This window comes from Sinocyclocheilus anshuiensis, unplaced genomic scaffold, assembly GCF_001515605.1.
Source record: "Sinocyclocheilus anshuiensis isolate Anshui unplaced genomic scaffold, SAMN03320099.WGS_v1.1 scaffold1543, whole genome shotgun sequence".
NCBI lineage: Eukaryota > Metazoa > Chordata > Actinopteri > Cypriniformes > Cyprinidae > Sinocyclocheilus > Sinocyclocheilus anshuiensis.
In genome coordinates this window covers 288313-304993 of record NW_015551074.1, presented here as the reverse complement: position 1 = coordinate 304993, position 16681 = coordinate 288313, and the positions used below count along the sequence as shown (strand labels likewise).

Genomic DNA, 16681 nt, shown 5'->3' with positions numbered 1-16681 from the left:
AACGCCGCCCAAATGTTCACACAAAGAAAGAAGGCGTAACTTTTATTCTGGCTGTAGTATTGTTGCCGCTGCCGCAATGTCGTGAAGGCGCTGTGTGCTTTCTTGTGAAAGCGAAACCATAGTGTCATTGTGTCGCCTGCCAATGACGTCATAACCCCTCGATTTCTGGGGGGTTTTTTCGTTTCCGTCAAATTTTGTTTTGTAGAAAACATGGAAACACCAAAGACGCTTTAATATGTTGTGCGTTTTATTAGACCGGTGACGACCGCACAGAGTAGCATTATAACAGAACTTTCAAATGTATCTAGTATGATAAAACAGCTGCTTTACCCCACATACGCACGACCGGAAGCAGCAGAAACGCTCGACTGTGGCATAATAAAAGCTATACCATGAACATGATTTCTGCCCGAGTCCCGTCGGATTGCATCGGCTGTGGGGATGAAGACCACAACTCTCATGATTCCACACTCAGTCACAGCGTCATCAAACTACGCCTTTGCCTCTTTGTTTATTATGAATATGCGCCCTCCAGCAGCGAAAATTACAAATTGTGCCTTTAACAGGAATAAAGCAATGTCATGGAAAAGTTAATCCAAGAAATTCATGGTTTCCGTTTCTCAAGTACAATATACTTTACATGTAGAGCACTATTTGTACGACACAAGCAGGTGCTGCTTTGATGAGGTTCAATCTCAGTTAAGAATCTCCATGCTTACTTTCCTTCTGTGTCTTTGATGAAAATGCATCCCAGCTAACAGGAAACTTTCTCAAAACGCTTTCTCAAAGTTCTCTACTAACTTTTTTTCCCCAGTAATATTAATAGAACGCTCATTCAAAGTTATCTGGTCTTCAAAACGTTAGCACAAAAACATGGAAAGTTTTTTAAATGTTACTACTTGTTTCAGAACGTTCGGAGAACATTCAAATGTAACATTCCAATAGCGTTTTCAAATTAATAAAAATTGAATGTTCTCTTACGTTTGCAAAACCAAGAAAAAATATATTTAAAACATGTAAAAAACTGGATATTTTTGGACATTCACAGAACATTAATTTCAGAGAACTTAATGGGAACGTTAACAAAATGTTCTTAGAACACATTTTGGTGATTTGGGATCATACCTTAGATCAGGAATTCTCAAATCTGGCCCACGAGATCCACTTTCCTGCAGAGTTTAGCTCTAACCCTAATCAAACACACCTGAGCATGCTAATCAATGTCTTCAGGATCATTCGAAAATCAAAGGTAGGCGAGTTTGATCAGGGTTGGAGCTAAACTCTGCAGCGCATTGGCCCTCCAGGGCAAGATTTGAGGAACCCTGCCTTAGATGGTCGACACTCAGTCTGATCTATAACAGACATGTCAGTCTGCTGTCAGTGCTCGACGCTGAACAAAGATCTATTTCTGCTTTGTGGGTCACTCGCTAATGTAACGTCCATCCAAAAATACCTGCAGTCGCTTCCTGTATGATGTACGCTTGCTGCCCTTCTGCTCATCTCAACAGACCTACGGAAACACACGTCTGTTACGTTCTGCTACGCTTGGAATAGCATACTACTGTACTACTATTTATGCAGTATGTATTCTTGCATTGAAAATGAATTCATGCTTGATGTTGAATACTGTATCCCACTCAGTCTCACCCTGCATTTCCAAATAACCCCTGGAGAAATCTGTTCATTAGCATGATTTGAATTCTGCAGAAGCTTTGCATGGACTTCAGTCTGGAGGAGTGTGCTTGATTTCGCTCAAGGACACGCACATGTATTCACATGAGTGAAGCTGGCAGAGAGATCGGTTCACTCACAGAAATGCAAAGTCATCTGAATCCACTTGGCAGTGTGTAAATGTCCTTCTGATAACGGACTAAACATGATCACTGCTCAACAATTAAAAAGAGATTGCAAAAACCTTGTGATTTATGACACATTGATGAGACTCGAGATTGATAAATTGGATTAGTCAGTTCTGGCCTGATGCTGATTTACAGCTGGTTGACAAAAGAACAGAACAGAATTTAGTTCAGAGACTGATCAGAGATGTCTTCAGTTTCCTGAAAAAATACCAATAGTGCAGCTTTAAACTAAATAAATAACAGCACAAGATAAATAAAAATGTATTTAAAAAAAAGAAGAAAAATAAATTGGCAATCAAACAATTTCTTAAAGTACTTATTGGCATGATAGTTTACATAGCCTACAAGCATCTAAAAATAAAACAGAAACAGTAATGCCAGTACTGTAAAAATGATTTTTCAAAGTTATAAATAAAAAGAATATTGGAGTAGGTCTTTCATTTTTAATTCAGTGTGTTATTTAATGTGTTAATTTCTTTGTAATTATTTGTGAAATTTACTAGCAATTTCTGAGCGAAAATTGTTTCTACAATTTATTTTTCCAGTGACTATAATAAAAATAATTTAAAAAGACAGCATTATAGTTAGCCTATATATAAAATAAAATAAAATAAAATAAAATAAGAAATAAAAAGGCAATGTAAAACAATAATAATAAATACATCAAAGTCAAGTAAAAAAAAAATGTGGTGTCAAATAAAATAAAATAAAGCAATTTAAGATAATCACAATAAAGAAAATTAATAAAATAAAATGAAACCATGGTTAACAAAAGCCGTAATAAAACAAAAACACCCCAAACACCCTTGAAATGTGAGGCTGAGCAAAATATAAAATAAAATAAATAACTTAAAGAAGGCTTAAAAATAATGATTCACGATTCACAAAAGCCTTGGCAGAACACAAACTGCCCAAACACCCTTGAGGACCAACATGATCTCTCACACACACACACACACACACACACTCACGCAGCCCCTCATGATGACCTTCTCTGGTAGAGACCCCCGACCATTAGCCAACCGTGTGTGTGTTGTTGCTGTAATTTGATGCTCGTGGAGGGTTTGCCATCATCACATGGTGGAAATTTCCACGCGCTCCTCCCAGTCAGTCAAACGGGTCTGATCTCGAGGAGCGCCACCAGCTTCTCTTCATCCTGCGAGCTTTGCGCTGACTCATTGAAGGATCCAGGTGGGTTCATACACACAGACACTCATTTAATACCAGAATGAAAGTGAAACATTGATGTTGCGCCTTTGCAGCATCACGGTTTGGCGCTGGCGCGAGATCCATCAGAGGCATCACTGAATGGAAAAGGAAACCGCTCTCAATTGCTATTATTATTATTTCACAGAACGAGCACTTATATTATACTTATTACTTAGGTTATATTAATGTTTGTAAACATAAAAATTGTGTGAAGGCTCATGAAACGACAAAGAAGTAAAGTTTGTCTGTATTTTTTGCGCAAATCACATTCTGAGTTACGCTTTTTCACGCACGCGCGTGCAAACGTTAAAGCACCATGCTTGAAACATTATAGCGCGCTTTTGAACGATATATTCCAAACACTGTGTTTTCAGCGTGCATTTGAAATATTTTGGGGAACAGTATTGTGTTGGTTTCACGCACACAAAGCGTTTGTGTTTGGCGCGCGCCGGAGCTCGTTGCATCAGTCAATCAATCCACCCTGCAGCTTTAAAAGCTTTAAACACACACAATGCGCAGAGTTACTCTTATATCAAGTGTTTCACAACATTTGTATGATTTTTATAGTTCTGTGCCTGGAAGACGTGTGTTTGTGATGCACATCCTAGTTTGTGGTGAAATGCCATTAGGAAACGGCATGCAAAACAAATGAACTTTATAAAAGGAACACATTTGAGCTTTACAATTGTTTGCAGAGGAAAATATTGTTCCTGTTTCATTTGCATTTACATGTATGCATTTAGCAGACACTCTTATCCTTTATGCATTCAGCAGACCCATTTAGCCACTTACAAAACAGGAACAAAATCCACCTATTCATTGTTATATTGATGAGCATGTATGAGTAGTTTTAGGAAGTCGACTTGCTTGCTTGCAAAACTACATTTAAACACTAAACTGGCAAAGTAGCAGTGCATAAGAATGAGAATGAGTAACTCCATGCGCTGCAGTTGTAATAAGGTTTATGCTAATCCAGAACATTCTGCCCACCAATGCTGAACTCATTCACACACACACACACACATTACACTGGATGGACCTTTAATAATTCATGAGCGCTACAAGTAATTATTGTCATTAACAGAACAGAACATCATGAACTGGTTATGATTAACTGAGATGTGTTTGTTTGTTTGGCATAAAGATTTTTTTTTTGTTTTTGTTTTTTTTAATGTTCTATATGGCAACAACAGTTTATGATCAAATTCACTATCCAAACACATCATGGCGCCTCAGCCGTCCGTCATATTCATGAACTTTTTGTGCGTTCACTCCGGGTTGTTTAAGGCCCAGCACAGTAAAACTGGTCAAAGTAAACATTCCCTTGCTCACTTACACAATTTAAACAGTGCAATGTCATGTTTCTGAGCTAACCTGCGTGCCCGGTTTCAGTTGAATGATAGCCGTCAATCATTTGAGTCAGATCAGTGTATTCTAGTGTACTTAACTGAGCTGTTTGATCTTATATTGCATTATGAATTATATTCAAGTCTACACATTTAACAAAATATGTTCTAAGAACATTTTGCTAATGTTCCCATTAAGTTATGAAAACGGTATTCTGATGTTCTCTGAACATTCAAAATGTCCTGTTTTTTAAATGTTAAAAAAAAAAAAAAATGTCTTCAATATAAGAATGTTAAGGGAACATTTTGCAAACATTATGGGAACGTTACTTTTGAACATTCTCTGAACATTCTAAAACAAGTAGCAACATTTAAAAAGTGTTAGACGAACGTCCAATTAAAACGTTTGAGGAAAAAAATGTTCCATGAATGATGTATAAATAATGTTTTTATGCTAACATTTCGAGAACGTTATTAAAGACCAGATAACTTTTGAGCGAATGTTACTGAAATAACATTTGTTCATAACTTTGAGAGAACCTTGCCAGAACGTTCTGAGAACATTCCCTATTAGCTGCGTTATTATTACATTTAGAAATTTAGCCTAAATAAATTTAAAGTGAAACTGAAGCTAGCGGCGTGTGTGAAATAAACTTGGGCTCACAAACTTCTGTCATTCTGCATGAATCTTAACGTTTTGCGTGCTTGATGTAAATTGCATTATAAAAGTTGCTTTGGAATTTAAGTTGCATCACATTTCAGATGATAAAAAAGCAAACTTTATTCCAGAAAATACAGTAATTTTTCTGACAATAACTGTATATATCACCGCGTAGTTATTTTTGATTGCAATTCAAAGAATGAATGGTTCAATATCATGGGTTCAGTGTATTTTCCAATAATGAAAGCGCTTCAGAAAAAGAGCTGATTCTTGGACCCAACTGTAATTTTGGTGCAAACTCGATGACCGAAATAACCTCAGAGAACAAACACGGATGAAGCCACAATGTTCCTGTCATACCGAGCCAAAGCAGAGATGCCCAGAATTTCCAGTATCGCCTAATTGGCCTTTGTCAGCAGATTCAAATTGGACATGATGTTCATGCTAATTATGATCATAATTATCAGGAGGTGTCTTTATGAAACTAGACTTTTTTTGACCATGGAAAATCTCAGTGCTGCAATGCTACAGTGTTTTGGACAGTTGCCAAAACATTGATATATGGTTACTTAGTAGTTTTTAGCACAACACTAGAGTTTTCTGGGTGGTTTTTGACTGCCTCACTTGAAAATAGTCTATCCTCATGTCTCTAGATATGGCTCTGCCTTCATTCATCTTCATCTTTCATTATTTTCAACACGAGTAGCTCAGGACAGTCCATTATGTGTTCTGCTACGTAACTGATGTCACAAGCAATGAGCAAATCAATAGACTGATAAGATGTTGGACAGAGAGATGAAACCAAGGACATGACAACCAGAAAATAAACATCTGAAACTCTTTGTCAGGCTTTTGTATTTGCAATTTATTTTTTAATCCGTCAAGCAGTTTTCGTAGAGGTCAAGCACCAAAGGTGTGTAGCAACGTATTTTCTTTCTATCATTTCTGCTGGCGGTCAGAGGCGGACAGTAGTGAAGTATTTTTACTTTACTCAAGTAAATTTAAAAAGTATCACTTCATTTCATAAATAAAAGTTGTTGTTCGTTTTACCTTTAATACTTAAGAGCATTAAAAATGTAGTACTTTCTTGTACTCAAGTAAATCTTTTAATTACTTTTACTTGAGTAAAAGTAAGAAAGTAATAGATTTCTAATGTAATTAAGTATTAAATTAAATTATATACTTTTCCAGCAGAGTAAAAATACTTCACTACTGTCCGCCTCTGCTGGCGGTAAATCTGCGGAAGCCCAAAGATTTTATGATAAAGAGTTGTGAAATTTGGCACGCTGAATGAGGACCATCTCAGCTACTGTTATGCCAAATTTGGGGGTTTTATCTCAAAGCGTCTAGCATCACCATCAGCTCAAAGTTGCACTAACGTTTCTGTTTACAATGCCTGAACCATGTGATCCAGGAACATAATGCCGTTTTACCTGATTTTAAATTCAATGATAACAATGTTTGAAATTTTAAGCATCGAGAATTTTAATCATTTTGAAGTTTTCAGATGTTAGAGCGTGCATTGGATTATCCCAGAAAATGTCAAATCTGCACAATAGTGCAACAATAGATTGCATTAGAAGAGAGAAAAATTTCAAAATTTTCACATTTCAAAATTACATACACTCACTTAACTAGTTTTCTGAAACTGAATGCCAAGGTCCAAAGTATAGTGTTATATAAATCTACATTAATTTTAAATAGAAATATAAAAAGCTTTGCTACACTTTAAAAATGAATGTTAAAATCTAGCAAAGGGTCCATTATGAAGATTTTGAAGAGTGTACTGTAGAAAAAGTGTTGGCAACACTGGTTTAGAGTACATTTTTGTTGTTGTTGGCTCTCATTCTTATAAGAAATAGTCTCTAAATAACAAATAATTATGGGTTCATTTTTGGGGCACTGGTCGAGTGCTTATTTCAGACTCTGTCTGAAGTGTTGGTTTGTTTGAGGGTGAGATATTTGGATTTATTTTGAGGTTGAAGCAACTAGATTTTTCTTTCTGTAAAGTTTATCTGTATTTTTAGCAAATTAGTTATTTAATCTATTATACAGTACTCTGTGAGTGTGAGGTGTTGTGTTTCTGTGGAGCGTTGTGTGTTTGACCCTTGAGCCGGAGCTGCTGATTGGCTCGTGGTGTTGAGAGTGTTGAGTGTCTCCGTGTAAGGAAAGGCCTCTCGGCACAGGAAGGCTCTTTCTCCTTGAGATTGGAGCACCTGCATCAAGACAGTAAGATTGGCTTTTTACTCTGACTAGCATTTTACAGTCTATAACACGTGACGACATTCAGACGCAGTCATGATGTAGGAGTTGAAAAGCCCAATGTCCATAATTTGTCTTATTTTGTGTGTAGCAAGTTTTTTAAATGCATCACCTTGAATGGCTGGATTGCTTTGACTGGGATTATATGTTTGGGATGATGTGGCATGCTGATTAAAGGATGCTGGTTAGATCTTCCCAACCCAGTGTTGCTCCAGGGTGGTTTAGCCTGTAATAAGTTCTCCACTTTGGATAAAAGCAGCTGTTAAATGGCAAGTTACAGTACTAATTCTATAAAACTCAGTATTTCAGTTGGCACTGATGGATTTTTCAATGACCAATATTGATATTTAGAGATTTGGAGTACTGCTATCTGATGTAATGATAACTTCATAATACAAGAAATCAACTGAGCACATTTTACACAATATTTACTTAAATATTTACTGAAATTCACCAATAATTGGGAATGCAGAACCATTGGTGGCCAGTATTTCAATTGGCACTAATGGACTTTTTTTAGACATCTGGAGTGCTGCTATTGGATATAATGTTGATGTTGAACACATATGTTACACAATTGTAACCATAATATTATCAAAAAAATAATGGGAATGTAGCACACTAGTATATTGGTGGTCATTATTTATATAACATACAAAAACATTATCTGAACACATATTTTACACAATATTTACTTAACTATTTACCAAAATTTACGAATAATTGGCAATGTGTGCTACTAGTGTATTGGTGGTCAGTATTTCATTTGGCGCTGATGGATTTTTCAATGGCCGATACTGATATCTAGAGATCTGAAGTGCTGGTATTAGATATAATACTGATCTATAACTACATAATACAAAAAGATTAGCTGAATATGTATTTTGTGCAATATTATGTGCAAAATTCTCCAATAATTGGGAATATATCCTACTAGTATATTGGTGGTCAGTATTTCAATCAGCGTTGATGGATTTTTCAATAGCTGATATTGCTATCTAGATGTCTTGAGTGATGATATTGGATATAATGTTGATTTATAACTACATGATACAAACAAATTAGCTGAATACATATTTTCCACAATACTTATTTAAATTTCTTTCAAAATTCACCAATAATTTAATTTGTTGGTAAATTTTTGGCACTTCAATGGCTGATATTGATATCTGGATATATTACTATAAATACATAATACAAAAAAAAATGAACATGTAATTTACTCAATATATATTTTTTACGAAATATCCCAATAATTGGGAATGTAGCATGTCTTTTAATCTGTCAGGTGGACTGCCAGTAGGATTTCTGATCTGAGTTGAATGAAGTGTCGGGTCGTCTCTGGGTTTTTGATCAGTGACCCCGGAGTGTGTGTCCGTATGTGTGTTTGCACACACCTCAGAAGCGTATGCAGATTGGCGACTGCTGGTTGGCGTCCCAGAGTGAGTCTTCAATATCTGCATCCGTGAGGCCGAGCAACCCCAGATTCTTGCCCCAGTGCAAACAGAAGTTGATGCAACACGTCGCCTTATCTCGAACTCATTTCTGGAAGCCTGTGTGCCCTTCAGTGACGCAGGTGGAGGGGAGTGGGGGCGGAGCTTCGCTCTGAGTGGTTGACAATAGGAGCGTTCCGATTGGATGACGTGGGCCCTCCCAATGCTCTTTAAAGCTTCCACTCACCTCCAGGGCTAAAAACGAAGCTCATCCTTGATCTGTGAGCACATCTAGTGTCCTGCGTGTTACCGGCTTTCATTGTGAGTAACCAAACCACCATTAATACATTATAAGCTTGACTTGAATAAGGAGATCTGTGGGTTTTGCGTTTGGTTGCTCAGTGTTGGTGCTTTAGTGCATGTGTGTGTGTGTGTGTGTGGTCTGCGTCCAGCCGACAGATCGAAGAATGCTGGTTCAAGCACAAACACAGACATTCCCTTTGAAGAGCGAGTGTTTCTCGTCGTAAAACACTCAGGTCAGCTCCAGCTGCTTGGAGACATTCATGACGACAGCACAACTAACTTAGACAGGTTTAAGGCCAGTCCACACAGGTTTCACTTGAACTGCATGTTAACAGTTTGGTTTTGATGGTTTTATTTTATCGTTTCTCCAAAATGCATGAGATTACAGGAGAAATGTCTGAGATGCTGAGGTTCTCCATTTGATGTCTTTGCTGTCATGAACAAACGATTGAGGCATTTCATCTACTGTTTTTTCTGCTTTGGGTCGTAAATCCAAATGAGTTTTGTTGGGTTGAGAGCTGCTGCAAATATGTGATTTAAGACTGACAGATCTCGGCGTTTCTCAGTGTGTACTGGAGTTAAAGGTGTGGTCATATTTCATTAACAGTGTCTGTTTGGGTCTTTTGCAACAGACTTGTCTCCTCTTTGCTGGTTAGGCTGATTTTACAAGGCTGGAGTTTGTTCTTAGACTTGATGTCTTTCAGCTGAAGTCACATGTTTAAATCCTTAGTTCAGACTAATGAACCAGAATTTTCTTTCATGCTATGCTGCACTCTCAGAAAAAAAGGTACAAACGCTGTTACTGAAGTGTACCCTTTTAAAGGATACTAATTTGTACAATATAGGTACTAATATGTACTTTTTAGGTGAGATAACGTATCTTTAAGATACTAATATGCACCCTTTAGGAGTAAAAAAAAAGGTCCAAAATGTGCCCTTTTAAAAGGTTTTGCCCCAGTCACAGCTTTTGTACCTTTTTTTTTTCTGAGTGTATGAGTCATGGTAACGTTATTTACATTTATTCATATAGGATCAGATCTAAAGGTACTTACAGTCGAGGAATATGTAATATATATTAACAAATAGTTTTGTTTTTGCTGTCAATTTTAAAAAATGTAAACAATTATGTGGCATTGCCTATTTTTGATAATCCAGTAATTGAAATACTTAAACGGTGCACTGAAAAAATTGGAATAAAACAATTGCTAGTAAATTCAAAGAAAGGGCAAATACGTTGAATTAAACTTGAAACATACTCCAACTCATGCATTGCTGTAAAATCATTCTATATTAATGCATTGAGTTGCTTGTCAATCATAAACAGCCAGATTAATGAATTACTTGGCAGAAGTGTTTATTCTGATTTGTATTATTATTCAATTAAACATTGGTGTGTTTTGACATATTGCTGTTGCTCTCTAGAAGCAGTAACTGTCTGAATGTCTAACAGTCCAGCCGTAGCATGAATGCACACAGTAAAAACAGTTTACTCTCTGTAAAACTGTTCTCTGGTGTGAATCCAGTAAATGCACCACATCTGCGTTCATTCTCAGTCCTGTGCAATATTTCCATGAGTCTAGTTTCTCTGGCCGTGTTTATGAATCCTATCAATGAGGGCTTTGTGTTGGTGAAGAGGAGCATTGTGGGTAATTGGGTGTAAGAATTGTTTGGCGGTGTTTTGGCTTATTAACCGGCTCATCGGAGTCTTATGTAATGTTCTCCGTCCTGCTGGATGCTCAGGAAATGGTTTTCAGGACTGTTTGTGCCTTGCATGGGCTGGAAATAGCTGACCTGAGGCCAGTGTGCGGTGTGCGCTCGTAGCAGGTGTGTGCCGGCGCGCGGCTAAACGCGGCTGATTCCAGAGCTAGTGCGTCATGGAGCGGATCAGACACAGATACATGAGTCCTCAACCTAAACACTGAACAACACAGCCTTTATGTGGACCTGGAGCAAAACACTGAGTCGTACAGCAGTACTCAGCAGGGAATAAACGCTGAATCCAGCAATAGTGACGTGTGTGATTTGTAATGATAACATATCACTGGCGCTGTCTACTAAACTGTGTTAGTGGTTAAAGATCTGAGCTGCTAACTAAAGACTCTAGGTTCAAACCAATGTTATTTTAGTATCATTGACATACTATATTATAGTTTTTATTAGTATATTTTCTGTTTTTATTTTAATGTTTTATTTTTATGTTTACATGTATGAATTTAATTTTTGTTTCAGTATTTGTTTATTTTAGTACCATTTTATTATCACCTGAGAATGAGAAATGTTGCCTGGGCAACTAACTGAAATAAAATATATATATTTTTATTTTTTTCATTGTATTTTATTTCAGTTAAAGTTTATTTTATTTCAAGTACCAATTTTTTTTTTAGTTTTAGTCATAATAGCCCATGAAAAGGTCAGTTTTTGTACTACTGTTATTTACTGTGTATTTTTCAGGGTTATTGTGCTGTAGTGAACCGTACTATAAATTGTCTAAAAGAGTATCTTATACATAAAAAGTAATGTTATTATGTCTCTGAAATTATTCGAGCAATTGTTGATTTTAGCTAATAAAGGTTGTTAATATACAGTATATAAAAAATGTGAAAACTTCAAATTTCTAAATTGAAATAATTGGATGAACTGAATATAAAAATAACAATCATGGAATGAAAACTGAAATCAAATGAATAAAAAGTGGACTAATAAATTTATATATATTTTAAAAAATTATTAACCTTGTGGCTGATAATAGATCAGTGTTTCTCTCTCTCTCTATTAATGTGCAGTTAAGTTGTTAGCTCAAACTAGGTTAGGGTAGGGTTGAACTAGAGACTTTCTGAGGCTGAAAATAGAAACTGATACAGACAGAAGAACTAGATGATCTTTTATGAACCATCAGCATGTTGGAGCCATGGCTTATCAGTTATTGAGCTCATGCAAGCTCAAATCTGGCTTGTAGCATTTCTTGATCTTGTTTCGTCGATCTCTCATGCCAAATGCACTGTCTATTTTGCCATATTTGGAAGATGTTTTGCATTAAAGGTCCCTCGTAGGTGCTGTGGTGCCTCAACAGACCGCTGTAGATGGAGGGTGACGTCGATCTGTGTGCGTTGTCCATGGGTGAAAGATCATGTTTGCTGGTGGTCCTTGAAACTGGTGGGCAAAGAACCAGCAAAATGTCAATAATGTAGCACTAACTTGTCTGTCAGACAGATGTTTTATTGTCATTAGACAACGACAAGGATGGACCCAGAATTGCATCGCTTGTTGAATGTTGAATCAGCCAATATGGCAATACATTTAAATACAAGCATTCAACCAACCTTGAAATTGGTGGAAAACAGCAGGCCAGGCCAGATTTGTTTTGTGTTGAGGTTATATCGATTGATTTATCACAACATGTTCAGAGTCTCAGTCAATACATTTGATGTTGATATGTTGACTTGCTTTAGCAGGAGCGGTTCAGGGTCACTTTGCATGAACGTAGGAATAGTTAACCTGCCAGAATTTGGATACATGAACTCATTCTTTATGATTAAAAAAGTCATAAGTCATGAAGACACTGGGAATGATGTATTGATCTTATATTTGAGCTGCTCCTTGGTGTCGATTCCAGCTCTAACCAAATTTCTCTGGTGCTTCTTCCAGTTCTTTTCCCAAAGACGAAATCCTCTGCTGTAAACATGGACCGTCTGGAGCTGAAGAAAGTGAGCATGGAGGCGGATGACGAAAGCAGCGTGGACGATCGCTTCACACCCATCGATTCAGAGAAGGCCAGGTCAGAGTCACTGCTGTGTGTGTTTTACCCTGACGCTGTTTGATGTCCACATGCAGAACATTGTGACGCATAGTTTGATGGGAAATGTGGACATATGCTGACATATTCATGCATCGATTCATCATGTAACCGCAAACAAGCAGAGCAAATGCCTTAACAAGGTGTCTGAATTCACGTGTTCGTACTGTCGCTTACAGCCAGTTTCTGGATGAGGACGACGCAGAGAGTCAGAAGTTTCTCACCAATGGCATCATGAAGAAGAAGAAATATGATGAAGAAGAATATGTAAGATTCTTGTTCTGAAACTCATTAGCATATTCATTATCTCTCTCTCTCTCTGTTGATTAACCCTCTCTCTCTCTGTCTCTCAGCACCCGGGTCACACGTCGTTTGGGATGTCCGTCTTTAACCTCAGTAACGCCATCATGGGCAGTGGAATTCTGGGTCTGTCCTTCGCCATGGCCAACACCGGCATCATACTATTTGTGTGAGTATTTGGATAAAGTATAAAGTGGGAGGAGCATGATATAGAACTTATCAGCATGGCTCATGAATATTAATGATGTGCCAGAACTTTCAGCCAATCCTAATCCTGGTTCTTGAAATGCATATGTTGGAATGTAGGCACTAGTCATATTAATATTGTCTTCGCTTCTTTCTCAACTAAATATTTAGTGTAATTAATTAAATTAGGTTCTTTTATTATTTGTGTATAAATTTAATGCAGTCACCCTAATTGAGATCCTCATTGTTTTTTTGCCTTTTTTTTTTTTTTGCTTAAAATAAATATAATACAAATTTAAAAATAAATAAAAATACATATAATAATAAAAGAAAAAAAAAATATATATATATATATATATATACATCAAAACCGTATTTTATGAAAACAAAATTATGACTGTACAAAACTGTTTAAAAAAATAATAAAATAAATATGAGAAGGTATGATAAATAACAAATATTTAACAAGTTTCTAAGAACGTTTAAAAATTCCAGTTTTCTTGTCCTAATTAAACGTTATTTAAAGGTTACAAAAACGTTTAAAATGTTAAAAAGTCCCGTTTTCTTGTTGTGATTAGAATGTTATTTAATTTTTTTTGTTTCTTCCAACGTTCTACTAACTTTATTTTTACACCAAATATAACATTATTTAAACATTTATATTGAATATTCTACGAACGTTATAATGTCCAGTTTTCTTGCGATTGTAACGTTATTTAAAGGTTACAAAAACGTTTCTTACAACATTCTACTTCTTCTTAAGAATATATATTTGCGGTATAAGTACCAAAAACCATCTCAATATATTTTTACAGCTCCTCTCTCAGGAGCTCTGCTGAGAACAGGTCGATTTTGGCCTGTTTAATTAATATTCATGAGCCTCTCTTCTGATTGGCCTGTTGTTTTCTGAGTGACGCACGGCCTGTCCAACCACAGGTAACTAGGGTCAGCGACGTCACAGCGCTAGCTGGAGGCAGCAAAACAAAGGGGAAACTGGAGGAGGCCCATTCAAACCACGCAGATTCAGCTACATAAGGAGCTTAAAATATCATCTTGTTGTGATGTTGGGTGCCAGAATCGACGTAATACAGCCTCAAATTAGAAATTTGATCGCATATCTGCTGCCACTGCCAGACAAAAAACCAACCACAGCTGTGTTTAAACGCGATAAAACGAGCAGACTGGACAGAAACGATCATCAAAAATGCTCGCGTTTGCAGCGCATACTTCTTATTAGAAAAGGCTCAATAAAGTATTGTCTTTTGTTGTTATGGGCAGATTTCTTGCCATATGTCTATGTTTCTTGCATCTCACGACTATGTCGTGTATGAAATAATGTCTGTGTGCATGCGTGTAAAACAAGAAACTGACGATTTATATAGAATCATTTGTAATTGTATATACATTGTTGTGATTAATTGTGGCTGGAACAATAATGTAGCTGTAAAAATTGTAGTTCTAACGTCAACTTTTTACAGAAGTCACAACGGTTCGTGAAAAATCACAGCTACTTTATGCAGGATGTGTGCATTTAACTGTGGACTGACTGTTTTGAAACTTATATGGTACTTAAATAGCCCCTAGACCTCAGTAATCGTGAAAAAAGCCAGGAAATTTCAGTTTTGACAATATGGGACCTTTAATGTTTATTTTTAATATTTTAAAATGTTATAATGTCCAGTTTTCTTGTCGTTATTAGAACGTTATTTAAGGGTTACAAAAACATTTCTTAGAATGTTCATCAAATAACATCATAAGAATGTTGATCCCGGAACATTTCCTCTCAACGTTATGAGAACGTATATCAAATATTAAAGTTATAAGAACGTTCCATAAACATTACTTTAAGACTGTTTCGTCCTAACGTTTAAAAAACGACTATGTATTTGAACACATGATGTTTTATATTTTAGTCAATGGATTTCTGACTTTTCTTTGTTTTTCCAGCATTCTCCTGCTTGGAGTCGCTATCCTGTCGCTTTACTCCGTTCATCTGTTACTAGTGACGGCCAAAGAAGGAGGTGAGTTTATGGAGAGATGACAAACACGCATTAATATATGAAACATGCAGTCGATGCTATAATCTCCTCTGACTCCAGGCTCGCTGATCTACGAGAAGCTCGGAGAAAGAGCGTTTGGATGGCCGGGAAAAATGGCAGCTTTTGGATCGATAACTCTGCAGAACATAGGAGGTAAAGGTGTTATCTTGAAAAATAGCTTGAATCTTTAGTTTTTAGCGTGAGTGATGTGACATTCATGTGTTTGGTTCATCTTCAGCCATGTCCAGCTACCTGTTCATAGTCAAATACGAGCTGCCGGAGGTGATTCGAGCTTTTCGCGGGCTGGAGGAGGACTCTGGGTAAGTCCCAGTGATGTTTAACGGGTATTTGTGTCTGTATAGCAGTAGATGAAAGCATAATAACTGATTTATGATGCAAATTTGCTGCAGTGTGAGTTTGTGAAGTGAGTTTGTGGAGAGAAATATGGATCGATGCATCAATTAAACGTGTACAAAATAGATATTTAAGATATAATTTTTTTTCATTATTTGTATATTATTTAACAAAAACTAAAATGTGTTTTTTGTTGTAGATGTTCCAACTGGGATACATTATTTGCAATTTTCAATTAAATGTTCATGCATTTGTGAGTTTACATTGCAAAATGATGTTCTTCCTCAGTATTTTGGTCTTTTTTTACCATTACAAATATCTAAACATCCTTAAATCAAGATGCATTTAGTCTTGATTTCTGAAAAGTGTATCAAAATGATGTTATTTTTAAAGATTCAGATTAGTTTTTAAGAATAAGATTTTTTATGTTAATGAAATTAATATGTACATTTTATATTTACTTTAAATAGATTAAAATATTTTTAATTTTTAAATGTATTATTATTATTATTCTTTAGAATATATTTTAAATAATTAATAAATATATTACGACTTGTTTTCTTAAAAATGTAATATTTTTGCTTAAAACAAGAACAAATATCTGCCAGTGGGCTCAGAAAAATAAACCTTATTCAAAGGGAAAACAAGATTATTTTTCTTGTTAGTGAAATTTGTACATTTTCTATCTATTTTAAATGGATTAAAAAATAAATAAAACATATTTTTTTAAATGTATTATTATGTTTTAGAATATATTTAAAATAAATACTACAAATAATACATTTAAGAAATTATGTCTTGTTTTTTTTTAAATGTATCAGAATTAAGCAAGCTTATGCTAAGAACAGATATCTGCCACTGGGGTCAGAAAAATAAGCCTCAAAGGAAAAGTAAGGATATTTTTCTGACCCCATTGGCAGATATTTTCTCTTTTTT

General features: G+C 35.9%; 1 protein-coding gene across 2 annotated transcripts in view; it reads left to right on the top strand.

Moving 5' to 3' along the window:
• Positions 1 to 2893: 2893 nt before the first annotated feature.
• The window catches only part of LOC107662190 (sodium-coupled neutral amino acid transporter 4-like), a 30608-nt gene continuing 16820 nt past the window's right edge, over positions 2894 to 16681 (top strand). The window contains exons 1-7 of one of the 2 annotated variants that reach the window (XM_016452115.1): positions 2894 to 3050; positions 12719 to 12848; positions 13046 to 13133; positions 13220 to 13335; positions 15300 to 15373; positions 15452 to 15544; positions 15630 to 15711. In XM_016452115.1, coding sequence (XP_016307601.1) covers positions 2909 to 3050; positions 12719 to 12848; positions 13046 to 13133; positions 13220 to 13335; positions 15300 to 15373; positions 15452 to 15544; positions 15630 to 15711 — 725 coding nt within the window. In that variant the 5' untranslated portion in view covers positions 2894 to 2908. Of the gene's footprint in view, positions 3051 to 8993; positions 9092 to 12718; positions 12849 to 13045; positions 13134 to 13219; positions 13336 to 15299; positions 15374 to 15451; positions 15545 to 15629; positions 15712 to 16681 lie in introns of those variants that run through there. The other variant, XM_016452116.1, reaches the window with a different exon arrangement.